Raw genomic sequence first — 26267 nt, 5'->3', positions numbered from 1 at the left:
AACCCACAGCCTTTGAATGTAGGATCCTATTTATGTACACTTATTAATATTTATGATGTTAGAGGGCGCACTGCAATATCCCTAAAGCCCTGCATAAAATCCCGATTAAGGTCAGGAAAGGGATCACATTGAGATGGCTAATGTGTTCACAAACAAACTTCTTTCCATACATTTTCCATACAGAATTATTTTTTTCTTTGACCGACACAATCCGTTTTGATTCTTTCTCTGGCCTTTCAGTGCTGGGATGGATACAGACGGCGGAGCTGTACTCTGTACGTTTGTGCTTTATGGTAACTTGAGTCTCAGCAAAGTAGTCTGAGTTGCAGCCCCATAATCTCAGGGTATGCAAGTATTAGTGATGAGAAACAAGGCACTTATTCCCTGATCCCTCTCAGCAGCCAGGTGGAAATAATTCTGCTTTTTAACATGTAAAGCTTGTTACTTAACAGTTTGAGCATGGGGCTGAGATTGAAGATGCCGGTGCCTACTGTACCCAGCACCCAGCCAGCACTAAGACCTGGCTCCAGCAGAGCACACCAGTACGTTTCCCAAGTTTTGTTTGGCCATGGCACAACTCTCAGGCTTCACAGTAAGCAGAGAAAGAGGCACCATGCTGGGCTGAGGGCAAGCATCACGCAGAGCAATCATGAGCAAGCCCTCTTGGAGCCTGTGACAACACATGATGTCCAGGAAGGTTTGGGTAGGATTTGTAACCTTAGACACCTAAGTGTCTCAGCAAGTGGTCTGGCTCCTGCTGCAGCTCTTCCCTTTTAAGCCATGAATGTATTTCTGTCTTATACTTGTCACCTCAATCCTTTCCTTTCTTATTATAGTTTCGACGTTAGACACAGAGGTTGTATGGAAAATAATTTTCATGCTAGTGCTAAATTCCTACTTTATTCCTTTTACTTTTGCTGTCTTCCTTTACCCTTGGTAAAGTCTTTCTCTCATCTTCTTCTTTCTGATGAGCCCATGTGAACTAGAGATCCGCAGGTAAATATTCATAAATTACAGAAGTCCATCATTAACCTTAACTCTGACTGTGTATGCCTATGCATTTATGACAGAACTTTATTGAGTGTTGCTGAAGAGAAGCACGCCTAAGGAGTGATGCTAACGTGGTGTTTCAGGGAGAGTTCAAAGAGCAGGTATTCTTCAGAGGAGCAGAGGGGAGCATGTGCCACAGCAGCCATGGGCCTCCACCGGTCGGAATGGTTTGCACAAGGAAGTCAGCCCTGACATAGTCTCACTATTTTGTTCCACCTGAAAGTGTGTGAAGTGACCACGTTTTCTTCCTACAGATCCTCCCACCATCACAGAGTCCAAGAGCAATGAAGCGGCCACGGGACGACAAGCCTTACTCCGGTGCGAGGCGTCAGCAGTGCCCACGCCTGATTTCGAGTGGTACAGAGATGATACCAGGTAAGACCTTTAGCTCACCTCTTCCCTTCTCTCCTTTTCAGTCCACTCAATAAAGGATCCTTAGAGAATCACCTATTGTCCTCCCCAACTCTTCTCCTCAAACAAATTACTCTTCACAAACCATGTAAGTCACAGTGGTCCCATCAGACTCGGCAGAGCCTGCATGGCAGGGCTGGAGGAGGCTGAGGGATGCTGAAGGAAGTGCAGAGAATGGAACTCTTACCTTTAAGTGGACCTGTGGACCAACACTCAATTAAGACATCAATAATGCTTTCTTCCTGATGATGTTCATGCATTAAATAGCCTATGACACAGACAAAAAAATAGGCAGTGTTAGTCTCCAAGCAGGTAATGCCACTCTAGGTGCCTTCATCTAGGGGAAGGAGCTGCTGAGGTGTAAGATTCCCCCTGGGCTACCCAGATTTGCATATGAGAGAAAATGAGGAGAGAAAGGGCATTAAGAAGGTTGTGTTATTCTAGTTTTTAACCTGGCCCGTATGCACAGGCTCAGGGGTGACTCAGCTTTGGTATATGCACATATTGGAACACATGAATTGGTGTGTTTTACTAAAAACCTTTTGTTCAAGTAAGGACTAGCCCTCAGCTGGCCACAGTGTGTTCATTTCCAAGTGTTAGTCAGTGCTGGGTAAAGGCTTCCTCCCTTTCCCTTGGCTTTTCTTGCTTTTCCACTGCTTTACCGGGGGCATTTCACCCCGCTGCGCTCCTTCTTCCTTTCATTCCCTCCTCCTGCTTTCCATCAATGCCTTCTTTGGTCTTTTTCTTCTTGTGTCTTCTTCCTGCCTCCCTCCATCATCACCTGCCAGCTGGGCTGAATGACTTCGGTTTACTGCCTGCCAAGGCAGAGATTTCCTTCCCAATGCACAACTGCCATGGTGCCACACACCTCTTCTCCTGTCTTCCCAGGATAAACAGCGCCAACGGTCTGGAGATAAAGAGCACGGGGAGCCAGTCTCTGCTGATGGTGGCCAACGTCACTGAGGAACACTACGGGAACTACACCTGCGTGGCTGCCAACAAGCTGGGAGTCACAAATGCCAGCCTATACCTTTACAGTAAGTATGGGAGAGGGTGAGGGGAGGCCCAGAACGCTCTCACAAAGACCAGGCTGTGTAGGAAGCACGCGGTGACCAATACTCAGGAAAGCATCTGCTTGCCACCCCCACCCCCTCAAACCTCCAACCATGAACTGGCTTTCAACGCTCTGCTTCAGATACCTACATGTTCATACTTGCCGTGAAACACAAATACAGCCAAATTAAAAGGTTTACAGTCAAGCCCTTTGATTGATTTTCTTTGCTCAAGTCAGATTTTCTTAAAATAATAAAAGCATGTTTGTTTTAATGCTGGAAACAAAAACCTTTTAGAATGACAGCCCCTTTAATAAGGAGACAGAAGGCCAGGGCTCGGAGGGTCCGTGACAGCTGAGAAATGACAAGTAATTCAGAGAGATGGAGAGAACTAGCCACCAAGCCCGAGGAGAACAAGAGAGAGTCAAGAAAAAGAGAAATTAGTTTGAAAATAGAAGGGAAGGAAGTGGGAAAAGACAGAATGATTTAAAGGGGCATACCATAGGGCACATGGGGAAAAAGGTAATCAGCAGATGAAATATGGAATAAAATTCCTTGGATCTCATTCCGCTACCTTTCAGTTACTGAGTTTGTCGAAGGAAGTGTAAACAGACAGAAGTTGGGACTAGATCAAACTCTAGAGTCACCTGCTGGTTCTGAATTTTGCAGCTAAGCGGGGCCCCTGCCCCTCACCTACCTCTCACGCACACAGGCAAACTGTGGCGTATTCAAAATGCAGTTCCCGATTCCAGGTCTAAAACTTGGGCTCAGCTTGGACCACACATTTTCCACCAGAAATAGACTGCAGCAGAATGACCCTCTCATGCGAATGGACACATAGATGCAGAAGTGACTCAGGGCTGTATTCCTCTGACAGTCCCAAGTAGAACCAAAACACTCAGGCCATGACCTGCGTGCCCTTTTAAACAGAGAAAAGATAAGCTGTGTAAAGCAGTCTTAGTATGGGACACAGTTTAGTCTAGGTTCTGCTGTGTGTGGTCAGATTAATCAAACCATCAGAAAATCAGTGCTTTGGTTTTGTTATTTTTGAACAGATATAGTGCAAAAGGATAAATCCATTGGCATTCGTTGTTTACCGCCTCTGGATTTATTTCATGGCAGTTTGAATTTTTGCAAAATTTGGGTGTATTCTGTGGCAGTTTTCTTCTAAAGAACAGATATTATAATAAAAGAACATAGATTTGCTTTCCTATAGCATTGCAGCACACAAAGCAAATTTCTACTTTGAAAGTCTTTTCACCCTGGTCTTGTGACTGTCATGAGATTCAAATAAAATCCTCAGGCAGCAATCTGGAACATAATTTTCAAATACTCCAGATTTGTTCTTGCTGATATTAATATAATGCTAAGTTTAGAATCCATTATTTGTGGCTGAATTCTAAATTTGGCCCTCTCTGTTGGTTCCTGTTACACAGATGAGCTGAAATGCATCACTGAAACAAAATATAAGATGAAATTCAATAATGTATGTATGCACACGTGATTTTAGCCGGGGGAGTGGTTTTGCCAGAAAAGCATTTTGCATGACTTCAAACTTCACCTCAAAGGATCTCAAAGGATTTGCTAGCAAAGAATATTTTAACATCACAGGTTATTTAGAAATGGGTGAGTGTTATTAGCACCGTTTTGCAGTAGGAAATAGGACACTGAGGTGCAGAGTGAAGAAGTGGTTTACCCATGGTCGTAAAATGAGTGGCAGAACCTGTAAGAGACTCAAGGAGATCTTGCAAAGTTGCCGTTAACTATTCCAGGAGTGAATGTGGCAACTCTTAAAGATGACTTGCCACAGCAAAGGTCCTGTTTTAGCCTCCTTTTGATGTGTATGAAGAAAACTTTCCTTCTTTCAAGTTGTTGGATTTTGTTTATCATTTTTACCTTAGAAATTAAAGGCCTATTTATGCTGAAGAATACTAGAGAACTGCGCAAGAGCCAGAAGAATGGAGGTGCAGAAGCTGAGAGAGATTTGATGATTTTCAGTGGACTGTTTCTAACTTTTATTTTTGTTATCTAGTTAATCCCTATTTCTTCAGTGTGCAATTCCTTCATATTGTTTCAGGAAATCTCTGTTCTCCTTCTAGTTAGTGTGGAGGAGAGAAAGAGAAGAAAAATAAATTCAGGCAGACTACTGACGGTATTTCTAAAGTTAAGAAATCAGGTGGGAAATGAGTGAAGGGAATCCAGCCTCATAAAGATGAAGCTGAAAAAACCTAAAAGCTCAGATGAAAAAAATGCTGTAGTGATCAGAGAGTAGCTGAAATAACAGGTAATGCACACTCCCAGCCACACACCCAGGCAGAAAAATAAAGCAGTTCCAAGTTTTTGCAAGGTACAGCAGATCCTCAAATACTTGGGAGTGTTTTTCATCCCTAGAATCAGAGATTTTATTTCTTTTTTAAATAGGGAACAAGCTCACTGTAGGGCAACATCCCACTAGGGAGGTAGATACAGCGATGGTTCCTCAGCGTCCCATTGCAGCACAAGAAAGAATGGCAGCCAGGAGTGAAGAAACAACCAGAGAGTTAATAATGAGGTACTGGCAGCTTTGCCTGAGGTAGAGGGCAGAAGGAGAGCTAGCAGAATGATGTGAAAGAACAGTTTAGCAATAAAGAAAAATGGGTGACTACCATTCCAGGAAATCTCAGTCAGCATTGAAAAACTCTCGGAGAGACCAAATGCCTTAGATGTCAATGCTGTAGATAGGAGATGCATTAAAATACAAAAGCAGCTGTATGAATAGATAGCTAGTAATCTTCCTTAAAGGATGTAGCAGCAGGATTGCCTGCTGTAGGTGGAGAGATTTATACCCCTCGCTCCTGGAGACTGAGTTTACAACAACATAAAAATGGCCATACCAAAGGTCCGTCTTACCCAGGAGCCTGTCTCCAACAGCAATATGGAATATGTTTGCAGAGAGGGTACTCAGGTACAGTTTGATGATACAGCTGATCTAATCGCTTGCTGCTGTCCCTTCCTCCCCACTCCTTTTGCTCACCCTGCTCTCTGTGACATGCTTTTGTTGTTTCAGTTATTCTGATACTCAGTGGACAACCCACTGATCCAATTCAACCTGCTAAACCAGTGGAAACGTAACCCAGCTTTACCGTCCACCCCCCCTCCCCAAAATGCCCCCAAACGTTTTCTTTTGTTGAACTGAGCTGAACTAGTTTATGGCAGGGCTCAACAAGCATCAGAGTTCATGCAAGAGGGGAAGCCGTATCACACAGCCGTGGATATGAGGGGCTGGGAGGCAGGACCATGTTTTGGCAGCCAGTAGGTTGATTCAGCTCTGCAGAGCCTAGGAACAGGGTTTGTAACCCCCACGCACAAAATACAGTGAGACCTAGGAAAGGGCCAGTAACACAGATCTCTGTGAAAATTACCTGACACAGAGGCCAAGCCAGGGCTGCCATCACAGAGCAACAGAGTAGTGCCACAACTGAAGGGAAAGGGTTTTCTTCCGAAGTGTATTAGGAGGGAGGGAACATGTTTTATTTTCATTCCGCTCAGCTAACAGAGTGCTATGAAAAGCACTATGAGTAAAAGTCACATCTTAACCCGTGCTACACAGAAGTGTGTATATGCCAGATACACATCTGCTGTACAAGCACACGGATACATAGGTTTAGGTGAGCATGTATTTATATGCAGGCACCTGTGTGATGGATAAGCAAGCACACACACCCCCACAAGCTCACAGAAGCAGTGGCAGCACCTGGTGCATTCCAGCAAGGCAGAGAAAAGAAATGAAAGCTTTTCCAAATTAGTTGACTTCTGCCTCCCGCAGAGCTAGCCCGTCCCAGAGGATAAAGCAGGAGACAACAGGGAGTTGCTGCACATCCTTACTCAGTCCTGCTGGCTGAATTGTCTCAATTATAAAAAACTGCCACCTCAGCTGGTCCCCTGCGGCATCCTCTGCGGCTTGTATCCCTGCACCCTTCCGGGAGGAAGGGAACCCCGAGGTGAAGCAGCAGCTGGCAAGGCCTGTGCCAATTAGAAGCAGCAGCAGACAGGATCCCACCCGTGCCTCCTCGAGAGGCTTCAGGTAGAGTTATCATTACAGTCCAGCCGTTTTGATCGCAGCAAGAGGCACGTTCTTAAGAAGAGCTGGCACTTGCCTGTAACTTGTCATTATTTGTGAGCGCCCTGGCACAAGTGCTGGCTGTGCGCACGCACTTAGACCCCTTGTCTCTAACTCTCTGCCCACTGCTACGGTTTGGAGCGTAACTGTGGCCGAAATCTCCCTTGGTGGCTCTCAGTGCAAACCCTGTGTTTTCCCAGGGGCTGTCAGTAACGGGGAGACTCAGGGGAGGAGGAAAGTGGTTAGGGTGACAGCCAGATGGGGCAAGGCTGAGCCACGGCTAATGAGCCAGGGTGGAGCAATAAAGGCAGCACTCAGCAGGCAAGGGGAACAGAGGTAGAGTCCTTGAATAGAAAGCAGCATGATAATGAGGCCATAGTGCTTTGCTTTAACTGCTTATGCTGTGCAGTCTGCAGCCTGCTGTGCAGGAAGAAGGTAAAGGGGAGTTGAGTTATTTAACCAAACTAAATAACAAGGAAGTCATGTCAGCACAACAGCCTGCTTTCGCAGAACAATAGTCCCCTGTTGCTACATAAACACAGAGATCCAGGCTAGCCGTGTATTTTCTAGGCAAGAGACAATCTCCCCTGTGCCTGCTGTGGCTTCACACAGCTCCATTACCACCATGAGGGCAGGAGATCTGCCGGTGTCACAGGGATGGGCCTGACCTGCTGCGTCCCCGTGGGCTCCAGTGAGTAGAAACTACCTCTTTGCACCAAGGGTGCTGTATAAAGAGCACTGGCCTCCAAATAGCTGGGCGTGGGTTGATCTGAGAATAATAGTGTACTACTGATATATCCTGCCAAGCTCTATGTCCATCAGCTGTGATCTTACCACCATCCTTACAAGTAATGCAGGAGACAAGTCATTGCCCCAGGCCTATCAGTTGTTGCATAGTGGCATATCTCTACAGCTAAATATCTACCTACCGATCAGTCCATGAGTAGGAACTTGTCTCAGTACGAGGCATCCAGCAAGCTCTGGAGGTAATGAAAGGAGACCCAGTGATCAGAGTCAGGCCTGGGGGGCTTGTATTCTTGGTTCTGCGCTTGGCTCTGCCAACAGTTCAGCATCTGACCTTGGGCAAATTGCTTCCTTGCTCCGTGCACCAACTGCATGATCTGTAAAATGGAATTAACACTACTGGTAGCCTCAGACTGAGGTCTCTGACACCGGTTTCCCTCAGTGTCTGTGCAATTCTTTTGAGATCCTTGTGTGGAAGAAGCAAAGCGTGAAGCCAAAAGTGATGTATAATAAAGTCCTGCTGTGACGTATAACAAGGATGCGTTGTAAAAACGTATAAACAAACCAGCAGGCTCCGCGTACAACCAGAGGTTGGTGAGTCTGCAAAAACTCTGTTTCCCTCAGAAGGCAAATGCTCAAAAGAAGCAGAGTGCCCTTGAGGATTCACCAGGGTGACTGCTCCAATGCTCAGATCCTCAGGGGACCTGTCATTGGCAAGAAATCCATTGTGGAGAAGGTTCTGGGGAGGCAGCAACTACCCGTGGAGGACTTCCACACCTCACCTCTCTGCCAAGACTAGCTTCCAGGCAGAGGTGTAGCCAAGAGGAGCTGTAGTGTGATGACACAAGTGGTCCTGAAAGTCAGAGGGGAGATATGGCCCATCAGCTCCAATTACCTTCACTGCAGGTGCTTAATCCCTCTTGCTGTGTGGATATTATTTGTTAGTTTTGCAAGTGACTTCTCTCTGACTCCCAGTCCCAGGAGGTGTTGATGTGTATTAGGTGTGTTGCTAGCAAAATGCTCTGTATATGAAACCTACTCTAGTTCACCTAATCTGGGGATGGACAACTCCATCAGGTTTGTATCTGCTCCTTGCTTGGTGTGAAAAGTGGCTTGTCCTTTTCTCCTGCATGTTGCTTATTGTTTTTTTTCCCCCCTTAGAACGAGTTTTACCCACACTCCCCAATCCTTTTCCAGGTCAGTATATGTTTTCTGTTGAAGTAGCTCTTTAGCCGGGTCATTCTCCATCATCCTGACAAATGCACAGAGCTAGGGATGGGCAAACTAGCTCAGAAATGCAGGAAAATAAGGGCTTTCCCTTCTCGTCTACATGTCATTTGATCTCTTCTGCTCACCTTCCTCATCCTTTCCGATCCTTCCCCTTCCCCCTTCCTTTTCAAAAACCAATCAACTAAACAGCGACAACTTTTAGCCAAGTTTTGAGCCATGACATTGAGTCCTCACTCAGGTCTGGACAGTCTTCAGGGAGGTTCAATTTTTCTGCAGACCTACTCCTAATATGTATTCCCGTCCTAAGCTGTCTTTGCCCACATGTTTGGATTTGGATCAAAAGCATCAGCAGACCTAAAATCCTGCAGAGTGGGTGGAAGGGACAAGTGAGAAGCCAGAAATTAAATTGCTGCCAGGAGGTTTTTTTCACCCTAGTTGTGCAAACGATGGTGAAACACTTTGTTTTTTTCATTCCTCTGTCACACACCCCCCAAGTCTGCCAGTCATGCAGTGCTGCATTTGAGGCAGAGAGCATGAAAAGAGGTGCACGGTGAGGTGTTACTGTCTGCTTTATACCAAGGGAAGAAGGTATGAAGGCAAAAGAGAATCTGAGTATTTTTCCTGTCTCTGTGCTGCCCAAGCATGCCTCAGGTCCAGGCAGCACGGCCCTGATAGCCACATGGGACTTGGGGCTTGGATGCAACCTTGAGATTGAGAAAAAGCGCAGAGACTGGGCACTTCCAGAAAGCAGGCTACAGCCTGTGAAAGGAGTGTTTGAAACCAAATCAACAACATGACAGCCAGTCCCCGTATTCACTTAAAAAATCTGCCTAGAGCTCCTTAGTGTCTTTGTTTTACAGCCATTTGATGAAGATGCACTCAACTCATGGGATGTTCAGAGGCCTAAATAGTTAATGTCTGCACAGAGCTTTGGGGTAGAGTGTTATTAGGAACCCATGTTGTTTTGCAAAAGAGCACCTGCCCAAGTAAAGCACCTGCAGGTACTCCCATGAAAAGAACAATAAATGCTGGATGTTACACCAGCTCCATTTAACTACTCTGCCAGTTTTCAAATCAAGCTCTGCTCTTGGCAACTTATTCAGGCTCAGGATGTAGTCACAATTGCCTATTTAAAAGGCAAATCCACAAATACAATTAAAGAAAAGTACCTACAAAAAAAAAAAGGGGGGGGGGGGTGGAGAGGGAGAAATCAAGCTACCATTAAAATTAAATCCCAGAGAGTGATTTGTAAATAACATTCAAGGAGCTGAGAAAAGGAGTAAAGTAGGCCATTGGGAACCTAGTGTGGAAAAATAAATCCAATTAAACACCATTATCGTATGTATTGCAAATGAAACTTGTGCTTGGATATGAAATTAAAGTTGCTGAGGCTGTTTGGGATGTAAGGTTTTGAGGAGTTTTCCAATTTTGCGTGTTCATTTTTTAAGCAGAATTTTCAATGACGAATATTTTTGTCTGATGGAAAACCCAGGGCTCTTTCTTTTTATGATTATTTTTATTATATATCCTTAAATTCCACAGGCAGGCAGTGTTAATTTTTTTCATAGCCAGCCCTGTTTACAGCTGGTTTTGAATTAGTAGCCCATTAAGCTAAATGATAAAGCAAAAACTGCAAGTGAGCAAGGCCAGGATTTCCATACCAAATACCCCTCGTAATCAAGCTGCTAAGGCCATCCTGCACAGCTTTAGTCAATCCTTTAAAACACTTCCCCCTCTGTCTTTGAAAGTTGTTATTTTTTTCCTTTTACTGCTCCCCAGTCTTCTGATACCATCTTGAAGGACATCCTGGTGTGACATCACTTCTGTGACGAGTCTCCAGGAATTTGTGGTGCCAAATGCTGGGATATCGCTGATGACCCAGGACACACAAAGAGGATTTTGCAGAGGGGGAAAGTAGACTTTAAATACTCTGGACCTCATTTGTTTTCTGAAAGCCCCTACCAGCTTCTCCAGCGTGGGCGTTCAGCACAGATATTGGTGCTTATCTCAACATTTGCTTTTACTTTGCTGTTCACCTTCAAAGAAACCTTAGGCATAAAATTTTGTTAGACCTTTTCCTCCCTGTGAGTTGATGTTCTGAGATGCAGTCCTGGGCTCTCAAATAAGCCTCTCCTCAATGACCAGAATCACAGCCTCCTCCCTCTTTCTCCCTCAATTTCCATTTCTCTTAAACCTGGGTAACGCTTCCCTGCCCTGTAGGGTTTTGAGCATTAATTTAAAAGGAAGGTGTTTAGAGAAGAAGAGCACTGTAGTCATGCTAAGCAATTGCTATCATTAGCTAGCTGCTTTGGAAACATCTTGCTTTCAGGCAGGCTGGAGACTCGGAAGCAGCCCATTCAGCTAAACACAGGGGACTTGAATTTGATGAGGCAGTTTCCTAAAAGGCTGGTGGAGCCCAGCTGATTCAGCTCTCAACTGAATTGTCCTTGGTAAATTTTCTAGCCCTCTTGATTTTGCAGTCGGGCACTCAAAATGCCCTGAAATGTCTTCTGGGATGATGCCACATCATCACATCTTCCTGTCTGCATTGTAACATCATGTTACAATGGGATGATACAAGACGTGGCTGTCACAAAGGGGGCCTTACTGCATCACCAGGTGGCTTTTCAAAAGGGTTTTTCTTCTGGAAAAGGAGAATTTGCTGATTCTGCACCACACCTGCCAATGACAGGACAAGGGGGATCACTGTTGAGCCTCAAATTACAGCACGAGCTCCATTTCTGTCCTCCATTGTCCCTTGTCCTCAGCCCTTTGAACATAGACTCCCTCCCCTGTGATTAGCACCTAGTGTCCACGCCAGAATGGCTTAACTGGAACGACGGGCTTCAAAGCCCACAAGCCTTCCTCACAGGAGTTTTGTGATGAGGGCTTACCACAGACTAACCAGGGGCTTGCTCGGCGTGGTTAGCTTGAATGCCCTGGAAGCTATGCAGGGGAGATGCCATGTTTCGCAGAACTGCCTGCAGGGCTTCAAGCGTGCCAGTCTTTGGGGCCTGATCAGACAAAGTCATGGCTATCAACAGGGTGACAAAAGATTTATGGCAATAGCATGTTAGTAACTAGCGGAGGGGGAGAGAAAAGGAGAATGAGCAGTCCTGTCTTTCTGCCAAAATGCGCACTGATCGGAGAATGACCCTGTATGACTGTAGATCGTAGCTAGTCTCCATTTAGCTGTAGCCCGTGTAGCCTGTACTATCACTAATGCCTTCATCAGGTGGGTGGGAGCTGGGGGAAGGGAGAAAAGAGATGTTCATTTGGGTCTGATGACCAGAGTGGGAAACAGAGAGCGTCTTTCTTTCTAATACCCTCTCAGTCCTCTTCCCTCCCTATGGAGGTCCTAGCTGTGGAGAAGAGAGCTCATCTGTTGCAGTGGTCACCTCCACCCATCCTTGCTCCCCTTTCGCTTTCTCTAGTGCATGGCCCCGTCAGTTCTGCTGAACGGGCAGCTCTCGTGGCAGCAGAGTCTGCTTTGGCAAAAGGACAAACATCTGAATATTTTCAAAGCTAAGGAGAGAAACATGGGAGAATACATCAGAGAGTGCAGACTAAGCAGTGGTGTGGGAGCAGTCCTCAGAAACCAGCCCTCCCAGTACGTGTGGCCAGCTAAAGAACCCATCCATCTCTGGGGTCCTCTTCACGGAGGCCAGAGGGTGCTTTCTGAGCTGGGCTCCAAGAAGGGGTCAGTGAAAACCCAAGCCTTTGCAGCCTTTGAAAAAAACTAGTTGGCAGATCTGGAGAAACCACAGCATAAACAGGCCAAAATGGTGTGATCCTGACATAGAAACTATCAGCAGAGAAAAATACTGGTGAAAGGGACCAAGCGCAAGAGGGCATGTTTGGAGCCATGCGCAAGTGTGGCATTTTCATAAATTCTCAGGCATTCAGGGGCCATAGTTCAGCTGTACTCGCCACTCCGCAGGAATGTGTGCCTGACTACTTGGAGCATGCCCCTCTTGTCCCTGAAAGCTGGCTGAGCCCCAGCTTTCATGGGTGCTCTCGGGCATCCGGCACCCGAGAGCACCCATGACCCTAGGCGGGAAGCACAGCTCGCGGCTCTCCTTGCTTCCCGCTGGTGGTATCCAGACAGATTTCCCAAAGAGCTCATTCTCCATTTGGTCAGCCCAGAAAGGGGTGGCTCTGCAGGGTGGATGTTCAGGCAGGCCAAGCATCTCTTGCTGCTTGGGGTCAGTGTCCATCCCTGACAGGTCTGCGGGCACTGACGCCTGGGAACACACTGGGTGCCAAGCCTGCGGGGGTTTCGGCCAAGGGAACAGGAAGGACAAGACAGAGTGAAGGCAGAAGGCCAACATCATATTAATTGTTTCTTCCTATTTCATAGGTACTAGGCAAGAGGTGGCATTGTATCTTATTTTGATCATGTGGTTAAAAGTGAATAAAATCAAAGTCAGAGGTGGATGGTGTCTTCCAAAAGGGGTAGTAGGGAGGTAGCTGGAAACAGCATCTTAGGGAAAAGAGAAATGCCAAGATTTATTTCTACTACAGCTACTAACATGGCTTGATGGGGTTTTCTGGATAGCAACAGACAGTTTCTGTTTGCTGAGATTGCTTAAAAAAAATAAAAACCTGCTTCTTCCAAAATAAAAAGCATAAAGAAAAGAAACCCGCTTTCTTAAAGAAAAAAAGAGAGGCACAGGGGGAAAAAGAGAGAAATGGCTCTATTGCTTGATCTGTTTCTGTACTTTTTGTTCATTAATTTTAATTTAGATTGATTTATTCCAAAATGAGCCCTGGGTTGCATATATTTGCATAACCCTCTCCAGTAGCAATGCTGTGGAGAATCCAGCGAGTGAGGAAGAGCAACAGCGGAGGGTAGGAACTGAGACTGGAAGTCCCAGAAAGATATTCCCCCGAGCTGGGCCCTCGCACTGGGATGGGGAAGGTATTTCAAGGTCTGTTTAGTCACAGGTGTGGCTTTGCATGCGTGCAGAACAGCCCTGCAAAATAGAAGTCGGGGCATAGCAGTCAGGTGGGGAGAGAGTGGAGGTGGGGTGAAACCAGTGGGGGAGAAAACACACAACTGCACTGCAGAGATTAGAAACGAACCCACGGAAGAGCAACTGCTGTGGAAAATCAGTTGTCCAGTAGAGACACTGATAGTGTCAGCAGTGTAGCATGGACAGATTACCCTGCAGAGCAGAGCTCGGGCAGGTTATAGCCCTCCTGAGATAGATATCCTCAGCACAGAGTATACTCATAGCCTGATACCATCTGTATGTTAGATGGGTTTCTGAAGCCATCAACTGAACCTTCCTTCTTGGAGATGATGAAGGCAACTTATACCCACTGCGCAGCAGGTGTACCTAAATCCTGGCTCTCTCCTCACTCTCTGTGCTTCCAGTGTTGAGCTGCCAGCCGGGCTGACTGGGACTGAAGTGTGGAGGGCAGCAAGGAGGAGAATGAAGAACAGCCTCTGTTGTCTTGATTTAATCCTTACGCGCACACAAAAATTCCTCCCACCCCTGAGAGAAAATGACCAAAGAGCAATTCCCACCTTCATCCTCCACCTGCCCCTTCCATTTCCAGTGTAAACCACTCAAGAATTTGCCTAACAAATTGGCCTCCCCTCTGGTTATTGTCCCAAGTGAACAGTCTCTCCATTCACTAACCCATGACGGTAAGTCGGTTTGGGAAGCGGCAGGTTTATCTTCCCGGCTCAGGCACTGCACCGGGTCCGCTTGTGAACCGGTTGCCATTCAGTGTCTGCTCTGCTGTTGATAAAGCACATTACACATGGCTGGGCTTGCATGATTAATACAGCTGTCTAAGCGCTCTCTCTAAAAACAAAAACAACCGGGAGAAGGGAGGTGTGGGATTTGGGAGGGAGGGGGTGCACAGGGGAAAAGCGAACCATTCCAAAGAAACCAGGCTTGCAGAAAAAGCAGAGTGCTCCTGGCAGGCCTTCCCGTCCCTGGTCTGTCAGCAGACCTCCCCTGCAAAAGGGAGAGGCCTATTGGTGAAGGAGGAATGCGCTTGGGTCCTCCCCACCATCGTCGCCTGCGTGTCCCTTGGCAATCTGGGGAATGAGTGCACGGACAGGAGCGAGGGGTGAGGCCATGGAGAAGGGTGTGCAATAATCAGTGAGGTCTGGCCAGGCAGCCTCTACGGTTGGTGTTAGAGGTGCGTGCTCGCTGACGGACGAGTACGCCCCTCAGCCAGGCCACCTTGTGCACCGTACGCGCACACCCCATGCTCGGAGGCACATCCCACAGTCAGCGAGCAATTTGCAGGCACCCTAAAACATCTAAAGGATGAGCTGAAGTGGCTGCAGGCATCTCTTCCATTGCCCCAACTCATCCAGCTGAAGCCCAGCTCAGCTGCCTGTGTAAGCCATAGTAACTTTCCCTTTTTAATTACTGATCTGGGAAGCCCCTATGGCTTTCTGCTCCAGCTTTGCCCATGCCTGGGCCAGACATTAAAGCCATGCTTGCACTGTTAGGGCGTTAAGGTGACCAGGAGTCTCACTCTGGACTTGCTCACAGATACGTGCAACCATCCTTGGATGAGAACTACAGGTGACACAAAGTAATATTTACTTAGCCCACACGCTTTAGAGACCTACACCAGCCTGTGGGCCCAGCTTGACTCCCGTGAAATCTCTAAATCGCTGGAATGCTGAGACAAGCACACAGCCTTGCTCATAGCATTCCCATGATACGGGTCCCATACTTTTCGTTGTTCACAACCAGCCCTTGACAAAGGCTGGCTGAAACCTCCTCCTAGCTTGTTCCACTCCTGGGCAAGGCGGGATGGGGACAAGGGTTGGTTTCTCCTAAGCTCACTGCAAGGGAGGCCCCAGAGAGGAGTGGTGGCCATAAGAAGACCTCAGGGACAGGTTGGGGGGGACACTGTGCTGCAGGTACTGGAGGAGAAGGATAGGAAGGGCAGAGGCAGCGAGACGACGGGATTTCAATACCAGAGCAACCTCAAGCATGCTGGTCATGCTCCACCCCGATTTAGTTCTCCTTCTGCTCCAGTCTCCTTTCCAGTCACCCTTTGGTGTGTCACTCCCTCTTCATTTCTGCTCACAGCCACTCAAATCTTTCTTGTGTCAAATATCCAGCAAAGCTTGTGGAAAACCATAAGAGGGATGAAGTGGGTAAACAGACAGACATAAAGCTGATGAAAATATTAATTTTTCAAGAGGTTCCAGAGCCTCTGATTAGCAAACCTGCTTCCTAGGGCTGTATGTGCTCTGGGTGAGGGCGGCTATGCTGTTTTTTCCCCGTTGAGACATCAGACTCTGTGCTGGTGTCACCTTTGGTCTGCTGTGCTATACACATGTGCTTGAGAGGTGAGCAGGGGAGGGATTGCCGTATCCTAGGAATAGCAGAAAAAGCTTAGATCTTCCCTGTGATGGACCCTGAAAAAGTCTGTGCTATGTATTTGTTGGATGTTTCGCTTGTAGGATGAGTCTTCAACAAATTATTTGAAGACAAAGCAGTTTTAAGTAACTGATTTTGTTATCAGTAGTTTGCCGGGTGTTTGGATTTTTTATTTGTTGTTTTAAATCTCCTCCAGCTGCTAGGGGAATGGAAAGGGTGGGAGAACTATTTTGCAGTTGTGAGAAAACCATGGAACCTTTTTGATACCTACAGGACAGACTCGGTGATGAAAGATCTGTGTAACCTTGAAACATAGGTGGTCTTCTAGCCCCCACCAGCCTCACTGGTTAGGATAACAGTTCAATTCTAGACTAGGAGTACTGTAAACCAGCTCCAGGATAAATGGCATAAGCAGCCAGCTTTTGAACACCATGCCCTTCTCAGAAAGACACTGAAAAATGCAATTTCAGGGATATTCTTTAGACCTCAGGGAAGGATGGGTGCGCTGCATTACGGAATGAATCTTCGCTAAGACACGAGGTATGATAGATGAGTACTTAGTACACCATGAATGAGCTCCAAAACATGGGGAAGGACTGTTCAGTGCTAAAAAAGCATGAGCAAATTCTGAAATACATTAAACCAAGAGCTAAGATTGATAGACACCAGAGACATTTCCTTAATCTTGCTGGAGAGTTGCTGGAGGGCATCCTCCCTCGTTTACACAGTGGTACTTCCACCTCTAGAAAAGCCAGCCTATTGCCACTGTAGTCACAGTCAAGTTTTAATTACAGGAGCAGAACTGGTAGGGAGAACGGGGTATGAACAGGTAATGAACAAAGTAGTTTCAATATTAAGAACAGGGAGTGAAAAATCATGTCTTCTTCTCAAAAGGGAGGGGAGGACACAGGAAAGTAGTAAGAAAAAAGCCCCAAATGAACCCTAGTAAGTAGAAGCTGCTAATCCCTAAAGCCTCAGAGTAGAGTGCAAAGCCCTGGAAGAAAGAAATTAATAACTTTCAAAGTATGACCTTGAAAATGGAATTAACAGTATTCCTCCCTTTTAAGCCTTCATGATAATAAAGATTTCATCTTCTGAAGCCCTGGCAAGAGAGTCAACAGACTAGAAAAATCACTTCCCGCAGAGGAGCTGGCAAGTGTAAAACCTAAGACCCCTCCAGGCCCCAGGGAGTGAGATGACAGAGAGAGACCTGTATAGTTCACATCCCCTTTCCCTTTCACCTTTTCCTTTAGAGTTTTTTTTTTCCATTCCTCCCTCATTTTTGGTCCTCTTCTTTGCTCAAGAATCAGGACTCCAGCCTTCCCTGTAGGTAGAGTCAGCCTGTCAACAGCATGGACCCCAGAGCCGCAGAGGTTGGAGAGCACTTGGAAAAACAGCAGGCCAACTCTACTTGATTTCATTACTCCTCCTAATAAGAGGAGTAGGCAAGTCCTCCTAACCTGTTCCAGTGCCTCCTCCAGGCCTCACTTCCATTTAGAAACTCATGGGGGCTGATTATCCCCTTATACCAGGTTTTACCCCGTATTCTTCAACAGGATCCCAAGGGCAGATTCCCCAAAGCAAATAAGCATCCTGTAGCTCTCTGATGCCCTTTGAAACTTCTCTGTGGGCTCTCCTCCATCAGCACTGCAGATAGGTCAAGCCCTGGACTCTTGTTAATAAGAGAAAAACTGGTACCCGCTGTCTCTTTTCCTATCTCCATTTCAGTTTACTCAGATGATGGGACCCAGTAGCATATTCTAGATTGGTGAATGTGGGTGATTTTTTTCTTCTGTGGGTATGGACCAGGAATACATCTGCTTTCTGCTTGCATCTCAAATGACCTGTTTTAAAGGTCTGTGTTGGGAATCTTGAAGGTCCTAGGTTCCATTTCTGCTGGCGGTGATCATGTTGCTCACAACATGTGCGGGCATGACTCTCTGCAACCAAGCGGACTTGTGGCTTTAGTTACAAGTCTGGCCTCATTTGCCCATTCAGCAAGGGTTACGTGGCATGGCACAGCCTCAGAATCACAGAATCATCTTGGTTGGAAAAGACCTTGAAGATCACTTAGTCCAACCATTAACCTAACCTTGACAGTTCTCAACTCCACCAGATCCCTCAGCGCTGGGTCAACCCGACTCTTCAACCCCTCCAGGGATGGGGACTCCCCCCCTGCCCTGGGCAGCCCATTCCAACACCCAACAACCCCTTCTGCAAAGAAATCCTTCCTAAGAGCCAGTCTGACCCTGCCCTGGTGCAGCTTGAGGCCATTCCCTCTTGTCCTGGCGCTGGGTCCTTGGCTCAAGAGACTCATCCCCCCTCTCTGCACCCTCCTTTCAGGGAGTTGTAGAGGGCCATGAGGTCTCCCCTCAGCCTCCTCTTCTCCAGACTAAACCCCCCCAGTTCCCTCAGCCGCTCCCCATCAGACCTGTGCTCCAGACCCTGCACCAGCTCCGTTGCCCTTCTCTGGACACGCTCGAGTCCTTCAATGGCCTTTTTGGAGTGAGGGGCCTCTATCCCCCTCTTTTATGGGTCCCTTCAGGGGTGTTATCTCAGGGGTGCTATTGGTGTTGCAAAAGGGAGCTGGAGGGAGTGAGGGGTAAGCAGGGGGTATTTGTGTGGAAGAAGTAGAATGGGATAGAAACTTTACCACCACCCCCTGCAACAGCTGCTTCTTGCTATGTAGCAGGTAGATGTCTTGCTTTTGTTGGCCAGCAGATCAGATCTGACCCCGCCCCCCCTCCCCAAGCAGTTTTATCAAGGATAATACTGTGTAGCACTTGAGGAGAGATGCAGAGCCATGGGCATCCCATTCCGTGCCACAAAAACGTGGCCCTGCTGGGCTGCCTCAGACAAGAGTGGCTCAGACCGTGCGAGGCTGGCACCCCTTCTTTCGCATGGTCCCGCGTGGGCTTTGCTGTGCAGGACCCCAGGATTCTCCCGCGGGCGTGGGGCGGGGGGGGGTGCCACTGCCAGCCGCTGCTATTGCCAGCCCGGGGGCTTACCCGGGTTTGGGAGGCGGGTCGGGGGAGAGCCCGGAGCTTCGGTTTTTCGTGGCCTTCGGCTGCCACCTCGTGGGGAAGCGGCGCTTGGGCGGCTGCGGCGGCTCCCGAGCCCGGCCCGGAGCCGCAGCATCGCCCGGCAAAGCAGAGCCTGGGGGGCGGGGGGGTGTGTGACAACCAGGGACTTCGCGCAGGGCAGCCGGAGGGCGAGTGCTGACCCCCCGAGTGCCGCAGCATCCCTTCGCCTACCGCTCCGTGCCCTCTCTCATACCTGTTTGTTGGCGTTTGAGCTTCACCAGGCGCCACATCCACGCCTAAACAGCTCCCTAGGAATCCCCACTTTTTTCTCCTGTAGTTCTGACCCGGGCTGGTACTGACTCCTTGCCTTTGCATTCCTGGTGCTAACTCCCCTTGCCCATAAACATGCATCGTTTCCCTGTACCTGCCTTTCTCCCACTGTCCCTGCTTCCCTGCACCTCATCTGGGTTTAATTTCCTCTCTTCATCTCCCCTTCTCCCAGGACCTGTTCTTGTTACCTGTCCAACCTGCATGCTCACATCAGCTCCCACATTTCCCCATCCTCACCCCACCTGACATCTCCTCCTCTTGCCCTCTTCCGTGTCCTGAGCCGAGCGTGCCCATATTGCCATTTCAATCAAAGACCTTCCCTGATACCATTTTCTGCTCTGTGGCCCTGCGTTAGTACAAGCGTAAGGCTCATCATACCGCCTCAGTCCATATTACCCCTTTCTTATATCCCTCATCACAGCAGCCTTTTGCTATGCCTCTGGCCTGGTAGAATCTTCCTCTCCTATTTATCACCTCCTCATGCAGCCCCCAACCCTGAATGGGCACTGCAGGCTTTGAGGGGCCAAAGCCATCTATAAGGCAGGGCCTATACAGGGCTACCGAGCAGCCTTCTGACCTCGGCCACTGCTGCCGAGGCTGTGTCGCAGCGCCTGTAGCACTATAAATTCAAGGCTTGAAGGCAGGGAGAAAAGGGCTCTTTTATTCACCCACAGAAGTCAAGCCTCAAGGAGTCTGCTCCCCTCTCGGTGATTTCTGCAGCCAGCCTCATCTCTGGAGGTCGAGCCTGTGCCACGGAGGATGCACCACTGGAGTCTCAGTTTCTTAGGCCTCACGGGGCATCTTACCAAGTCCTCTCACGGCTAAACTCTGCTCCCTTCAGCTGGCTGGGTAGCATCCACTGAGGGCTCAGTCATAGCTGTGCCCCAGGTTTGGTGGGGAGACTTGCAGCTCTGCAATTCAGGACTTGAGCATTCAGTGGCCACCAGTCTCTTGACACTGGGTAGCTTCTTTCTGAACAGTTTCCTTGACAAAAAGCTCATCTCTGTCTTTCCTAGGGAGACCTGAACACACCCCAGCTAATTCTTCCCCTGCTGAGCAGTTTCCTTAGCCTGGCTCTCCTGTAGTCAGCAGAGGAGACTGCAGAGCAAGGAGTGACTGAGACAGTTTTAATCTAGCTGGTTCAGGTAGCAATTAGTAACAGGCAGCGTGCCAGGCTTTCTGTTAATGCCAAGGTCCTTAAGTCACAGGAGAACATAACACCCAAATTTAATGTGTGGCCTTAATATCACTGCTGGCAGCTGACTGCTGCTGTGCTCCTTAAAAGCTGAGGGAGGTTGTGGGTATGGAAGTCTTCAGGCAGTCCAGAAGTGACTGAACAAGTTCATGGAAGAAAAAATGAATCTGTCCAGGAGCGCAGCTTCTGCCAGCTCAGGGTGACTCTGAAGCACCTGAGGCAGGCCAATATGATGCCATGCTGGCCACGTGCTCCCGGCTGGCCCCGGGACAGGACTGGAGGTTAGACAAGACCCTTGGACTAACCCAGTAGAGCTGGTCTTTTCATGCGGTATGCTCTTCTTGGCGCTCTTGGCTTTGCAATCTTGCTGTGAACGTAAGCAGCACACCCTGCTTTTCCCCTCTCCCTCCACTGTCTCACCCAAGCCCCACCACTCTTCTTGCCATGTCTTTTCCTACACCTTTCACAGGAGTGGGAGTGGTTCACGAGCCATGACACACACAAAAACAAAACGAAAGAAAGCATTACAGCTATACCATGCAAACTAGCATACATACCCATGTCCTCTATAGTGAGCCCTGGGCTAGCCTAGCTTGCAGCCCTCCAGGGAGGAGCAAGTGTAGCAGGCCCGGCTGTGCTGTGCCAGTTGTATGGGGGTCCCTAAACCCTGTGAGGGGCCGAAGCACTGACCCACTGAGGTGATCCCAGGAAAGTCATTCAAGACATGTGAAGTCTTTGGGGCACCCCATCTCCAAGGGTGTTGAAGGCAGATGACAGTTTTGTGGTGCTATTTACCTTTTTCTGAAAGGCCACATCTCTGCACTGTTGCGAGGCTCAAGCATCAGAGCAGAAAAAATGTTCTGAGACACAGTTGCTGGCTTTCTTTGTTCTTATGATTAAAATAAATATTTTTTTCCTCTTCAATCCTTGCTCTCAGACACAGCAAAAGTATTTTGGCTGCCGCTCTTCCACTTAAAAAAAGTAAAATCAGACCAAGGCAAACACCCAGCATGGGATTGTTCCACCTGCCCTGTTGATGTCTGTAAAGTGCTATGCAAACAGGGCCTTATAATGGGAAAGGTCAGGCATCCTTAGCAGTAGCGGGTGCGGCTGGCTCTGCGTGTGAGGCTGGTAAAGCTCTCGCAGCACTGCCTGCACGAGAGCAGGCAGCAACTCTGCCGCATCATGCTGCGTGGACGGGTTTGCCTGCGGGGGGGGGTGCAATTGCTGAAGCCCCATGCTGCGGGGCCTCACCACCCCTTCCACATCCCCGCTTGGAAGTATGGGGACGTTCTCCCAGAAGTGTCAGGAAAAGACCCCTGGAGCCTCTCTGTGCGGGGCTGGTGCACGGGGCTGTTACACGCAGGTGGGCAGGAGCAGTGAGGTCACGGTGGCACCGCACTGGTTTTCCCATGGTTAAATTAAAGGACAGAGCTAGGGTTACCCTGCTTTGGGGAGAGGGGTGGGATGGGGTCCCCTTCAGCCCTGAGGGAGCTCCAGCTCTCCAAATCTCGGCCAAGGTGACCTCGTGCCATGACACCATTGCGGATCGCCCAGGCTGAACGCGTGGCACAGATGAACCCTCAGAAACACGGGGCGCAGTGTCCGGGGAGGCTGTGGCAGCTCGGTTGGGCGCCGCGGCAGGGCTCCACCTGCATCTGCACCGGGTGCCTAAATGTCCCGCTATTTGGAGCAAGGAAAAGAGGCACAATTGTTTTGTCTTTGCCAATTTTCAGTCTGTTCCTTCGAGGGTAGGGAGGCTCTGCAGAGAGATCTGGACAGGCTGGAGCGATGGGCTGAGGCCAACTGGAGGAGTTTCAATAAGGCCAAATGCCGGGTGCTGCCCTTGGGCCACAACAACCCCCAGCAGCGCTACAGGCTTGGGGAGGAGTGGCTGGAGAGCTGCCAGTCAGAGAGGGACTTGGGGGTGTTGATTGACAGCCGGCTGAACAGGAGCCAGCAGTGTGCCCAGGTGGCCAAGAAGGCCAATGGCATCCTGGCTTGTATCAGCACTAGCGTGGCCAGCAGGGACAGGGAAGGGATCTTACCCCTGGACTCGGCACTGGTGAGGCCGCCCCTCGATGAGTGGGTTCAGTTTTGGGCCCCTCACTCCAAAAAGGCCATTGAATGACTCGAGCGTGTCCAGAGAAGGGCAACGGAGCTGGTGCAGGGTCTGGAGCACAGGTCTGATGGGGAGCGGCTGAGGGAACTGGGGGGGTTTAGTCTGGAGAAGAGGAGGCTGAGGGGAGACCTCATGGCCCTCTGCAACTCCCTGAAAGGAGGGTGCAGAGAGGGGGGATGAGTCTCTTGAGCCAAGGACCCAGCGCCAGGACAAGAGGGAATGGCCTCAAGCTGCGCCAGGGCAGGGTCAGACTGGCTCTTAGGAAGGATTTCTTTGCAGAAGGGGTTGTTGGGCGTTGGAATGGGCTGCCCAGGGCAGGGGGGGAGTCCCCATCCCTGGAGGGGTTGAAGAGTCGGGTTGACCCAGCGCTGAGGGATCTGGTGGAGTTGGGAACGGTCAGGGTGAGGTTAATGGTTGGACTGGAGGATCTTCAAGGGCTTTTCCAACCGAGATGATTCAGTGATTTGGTTAATGTGATCTGACTCGCTCAGCCGTTTGGGGCCTGGGGGGTCCCTTAAGGGGTTTATTTGTGAGATGCTGCCAGATACTGGCATTAACTCATCAGCACCACAAACCCAATTTCCTTCCCCTCCTTCAGAGCTCTGCCGTGCTCACGGACTTCGCACTGCCGCCAGACCGCAGGGCAAGGCTTAGCCCGGGGGATCAGCTTGCCGAGCAAAACTCCCCGAGCACGGGCTGGAGGTTTGGGGAGCGGCGAGACCGGGTTTACCGGAGCCCCCCGTGCCCACCGGACGGGGCCACTTCGTGTCTCCTAGCGCCGGGCCCGGGGGCGCGCTGACAGCCTGTGCCAAGGCCAAGCCCGGCAGGCAGGGCAGCGCAACGGGGCGGCACGGGGGGTGTCGGGGGCTGTCGGGGGGGCTTCTCCCTCCCCGGAACATCCCACCCCCCCTCGCCAAAAAAACCGCCGCTGCGGCGGCGAGAGGAGCGGGCGGCTCTGCGGGGCGGCGGCGGCCGCCAGGGGGCGGTGCAGACCGCGGCGGTGGCGGGCGGAGGCCGTTGGCGGGCGGAGGCCGTGAGGGGCGGGGGGGGGGGGGGTGGTGGTGTGTGTGGATGCGGCCGTGGCTGCCCACGCGTGCACGCCCGTGGGGCCGGGGGGTGCGTGGGGCGGAGAGGGGCGTTGCAGGCGTGTGTTGGGGGGGGCGGTCGGGCGTGAGCTGGGCGTGAGCGCCGCTGCGAGGCCTCCCCGGCGCGGGTCTCGGCTCCCACATGGGCCGGCAACCGTGGGCCGCGGCAGCGTGGCCCAGCCGGGTGCGGCCGGGAGAGGAGGCGAAAGTGACAGGGTGAGTTGGGAACTGATGCAACTTCCTGCACCAAGTCTCACTCAAAGATGAATATTTTAGTTTGTCCTGACATTTTCATTAACATTTTTTAAGTTTGAGCAATTAGCCCCCCCACCAAAGCCTAAACTCTTCCAGGTTTTCAAGATCTTTTGTGACTGACCTGTAACCTTCCCACGGTTTTACAATAGATATGACAGCAAATACAGCATTAGCGAGCTCTGCTGTAAAACATGGAGACTGCGTGTCCAGGGACTGCAACACAGGATCCCAGAATCATCTCGGTTGGAAAAGACCTTGAAGATCCCCCAGTCCAACCATGAACCTCACACTGACCGTTCCCAACTCCACCAGATCCCTCAGCGCTGGGTCAACCCGACTCTTCAATCCCTCCAGGGATGGGGACTCCCCCCCTGCCCTGGGCAGCCCATTCCAACGCCCAACAACCCCTTCTGCAAAGAAATCCTTCCTAAGAGCCAGTCTGACCCTGCCCTGGCGCAGCTTGAGGCCATTCCCTCTTGTCCTGGCGCTTGTTCCTTGGTTCAAGAGACTCATCCCCCCTCTCTGCACCCTCCTTTCAGGGAGTTGTAGAGGGCCATGAGGTCTCCCCTCGGCCTCCTCCAGACTAAAGCCCCCCAGTTCCCTCAGCTGCTCCTCATAAGACATGTGCTCCAGAAATCCAGAGATCCCATCCCATCCCTCTATCCCCCGCACCCTGAGCCGTGCTCTTCACATATTAAGGCAGCAGTACCCCAAACGCAGCCCTGCCTCTGCTGTGCTGTGCCTCTGCAGGCACACACGCCTTTGCTCCGACTGCTGGTGCACCCTAGAAAAGTGACAAGGAGGGGGATGGTCGCCACGTCTGTATGTGTTACATACATGTCCATGTATGTGTTAGAGAAATAGTTATTTTAGCCAAATCGTAAAAATGTGGTGGCTGAAAACTTTTTGTGGGTGATGCGCCCTGCCTGGTGTGTTCTTGATTATTTGCAGGGCCACAAGACTCATGTTTTGGGCCAGAGGAGTCATGTTTTGGGACCTCTTCACTGCCAATATCGGATGCAAATGGTCCCAAACAGCCTCCCCCTAATTATTTGACCATGAAAGATGTTTTCTTTGAAACATAGGCCAAGTAAGTGTAGCAGCTGAACTTGTTCTTGAGATCAGAGGGGGAAATAAATTCCTGTCACCCAGACAAGGAGTGAAAAACCAGTGTTGTAGGATTTCTGTCACAAGCCACGAAAGAGGAGCAGGGACTAACTGAAAAAAGAAGCCATAGATGGAATATAAATTTTCCACACAATTCAGCACATACTTAATAGAATAGAACTGGGGCACAAACAGCTGATCTAGTAAGTGATGGGATACATTAGGAAGAAATCACACTAATTAAAGTGCTACAGAATTTCAGGGGCTCTGGGGACATCCTTCGTGGATTTGCTGCCTTTTAGTCACCAGCTAGAGTTTAATAGTGACTGTGCTGCTGAGCAAGCCTGTGGCACCCCTGCTCCACCCCGCAGAGAGGGGCTCTTCGCCTGGTAAACTCTGCAGGTTGTGAGAGGGAGCAATTGCACATTGGACCCACGGGTCTCTCCTTAACAGGGGCCCTTTTTTTTTTTTTTTTTTTTTTTGGGCTCCCCCCTGCCATTAGAAATAGCTCTTCTTGGTAGTAAGCACGTCTTCTTTCTTCCACAGCAGGATCAGTCCCAACATACTCATCGCCATCTCCACACGTCAGCATCTTCCTGCGCTCCTTCTGTGTAAAACACTGCGTATACGTACTGATATATGTCTATGTGTACATGTACATATGCATGTGTGTGTACCTATACATGTACCTATGTGTACATGGACACGCGTGTGTACATATGCATATAAATATATGCGTACACCTTTGTGTGCATATACACGATGAGATTTTATAAAACCATAACCACGTACCCCTCCCTGCCCCATTCTAAAGAAAAGGCTGCCAAGGCTTGGTATTGCAGGGTGAATTTAAAACAGCATCGCTGCCTTTAAAGCCATCCAGAAGAGGGAACCCATAAATGAGAGGATGAATGAGAAGATGTCAGGAGTGTTAGCACTTAATATTCCTGGAGCGAGGCTGCATTATTTGTTGCTGCGGCAGAGCGCTCCTCCCTGCCCCCTCTGACAGACCCCCGTGCATGCGCGCACACACGGCTGCAAGTTCGTTTCCCACCCTCATACAAAAATCAACCTCCCTGGCACACCCTGCACCCTCGCAGGGCCATAAACACAACGCCGAAGCCTTCCTCCACCCCCATTAAGAAATAAATAATTGCGGCGCAGCCCCTGGGAGAGGAGGCGGCCGCTGGTTGGGCCCAT

General features: G+C 49.5%; 1 protein-coding gene across 3 annotated transcripts in view; it reads left to right on the top strand.

Annotated features, from left to right (window-relative positions):
* The window catches only part of LSAMP (limbic system associated membrane protein), a 1030680-nt gene that overhangs the window by 996276 nt on the left and 8137 nt on the right, over window positions 1–26267 (top strand). For 2 of the 3 annotated variants that reach the window (XM_074853103.1, XM_074853095.1), the window contains 3 exons: window positions 1305–1425; window positions 2350–2498; window positions 8518–8553. In XM_074853103.1, coding sequence (XP_074709204.1) covers window positions 1305–1425; window positions 2350–2498; window positions 8518–8553 — 306 coding nt within the window. The remainder of the gene's footprint in view (window positions 1–1304; window positions 1426–2349; window positions 2499–8517; window positions 8554–26267) is intronic. The other variant, XM_074853113.1, reaches the window with a different exon arrangement.

Source organism: Strix uralensis, chromosome 2 (genome assembly GCF_047716275.1).
Source record: "Strix uralensis isolate ZFMK-TIS-50842 chromosome 2, bStrUra1, whole genome shotgun sequence".
Taxonomy (NCBI): Eukaryota; Metazoa; Chordata; class Aves; order Strigiformes; family Strigidae; genus Strix; species Strix uralensis.
The sequence above is the reverse complement of the archived record's forward strand: the minus strand, read 5'-3'. Positions and strand labels throughout refer to the sequence as shown.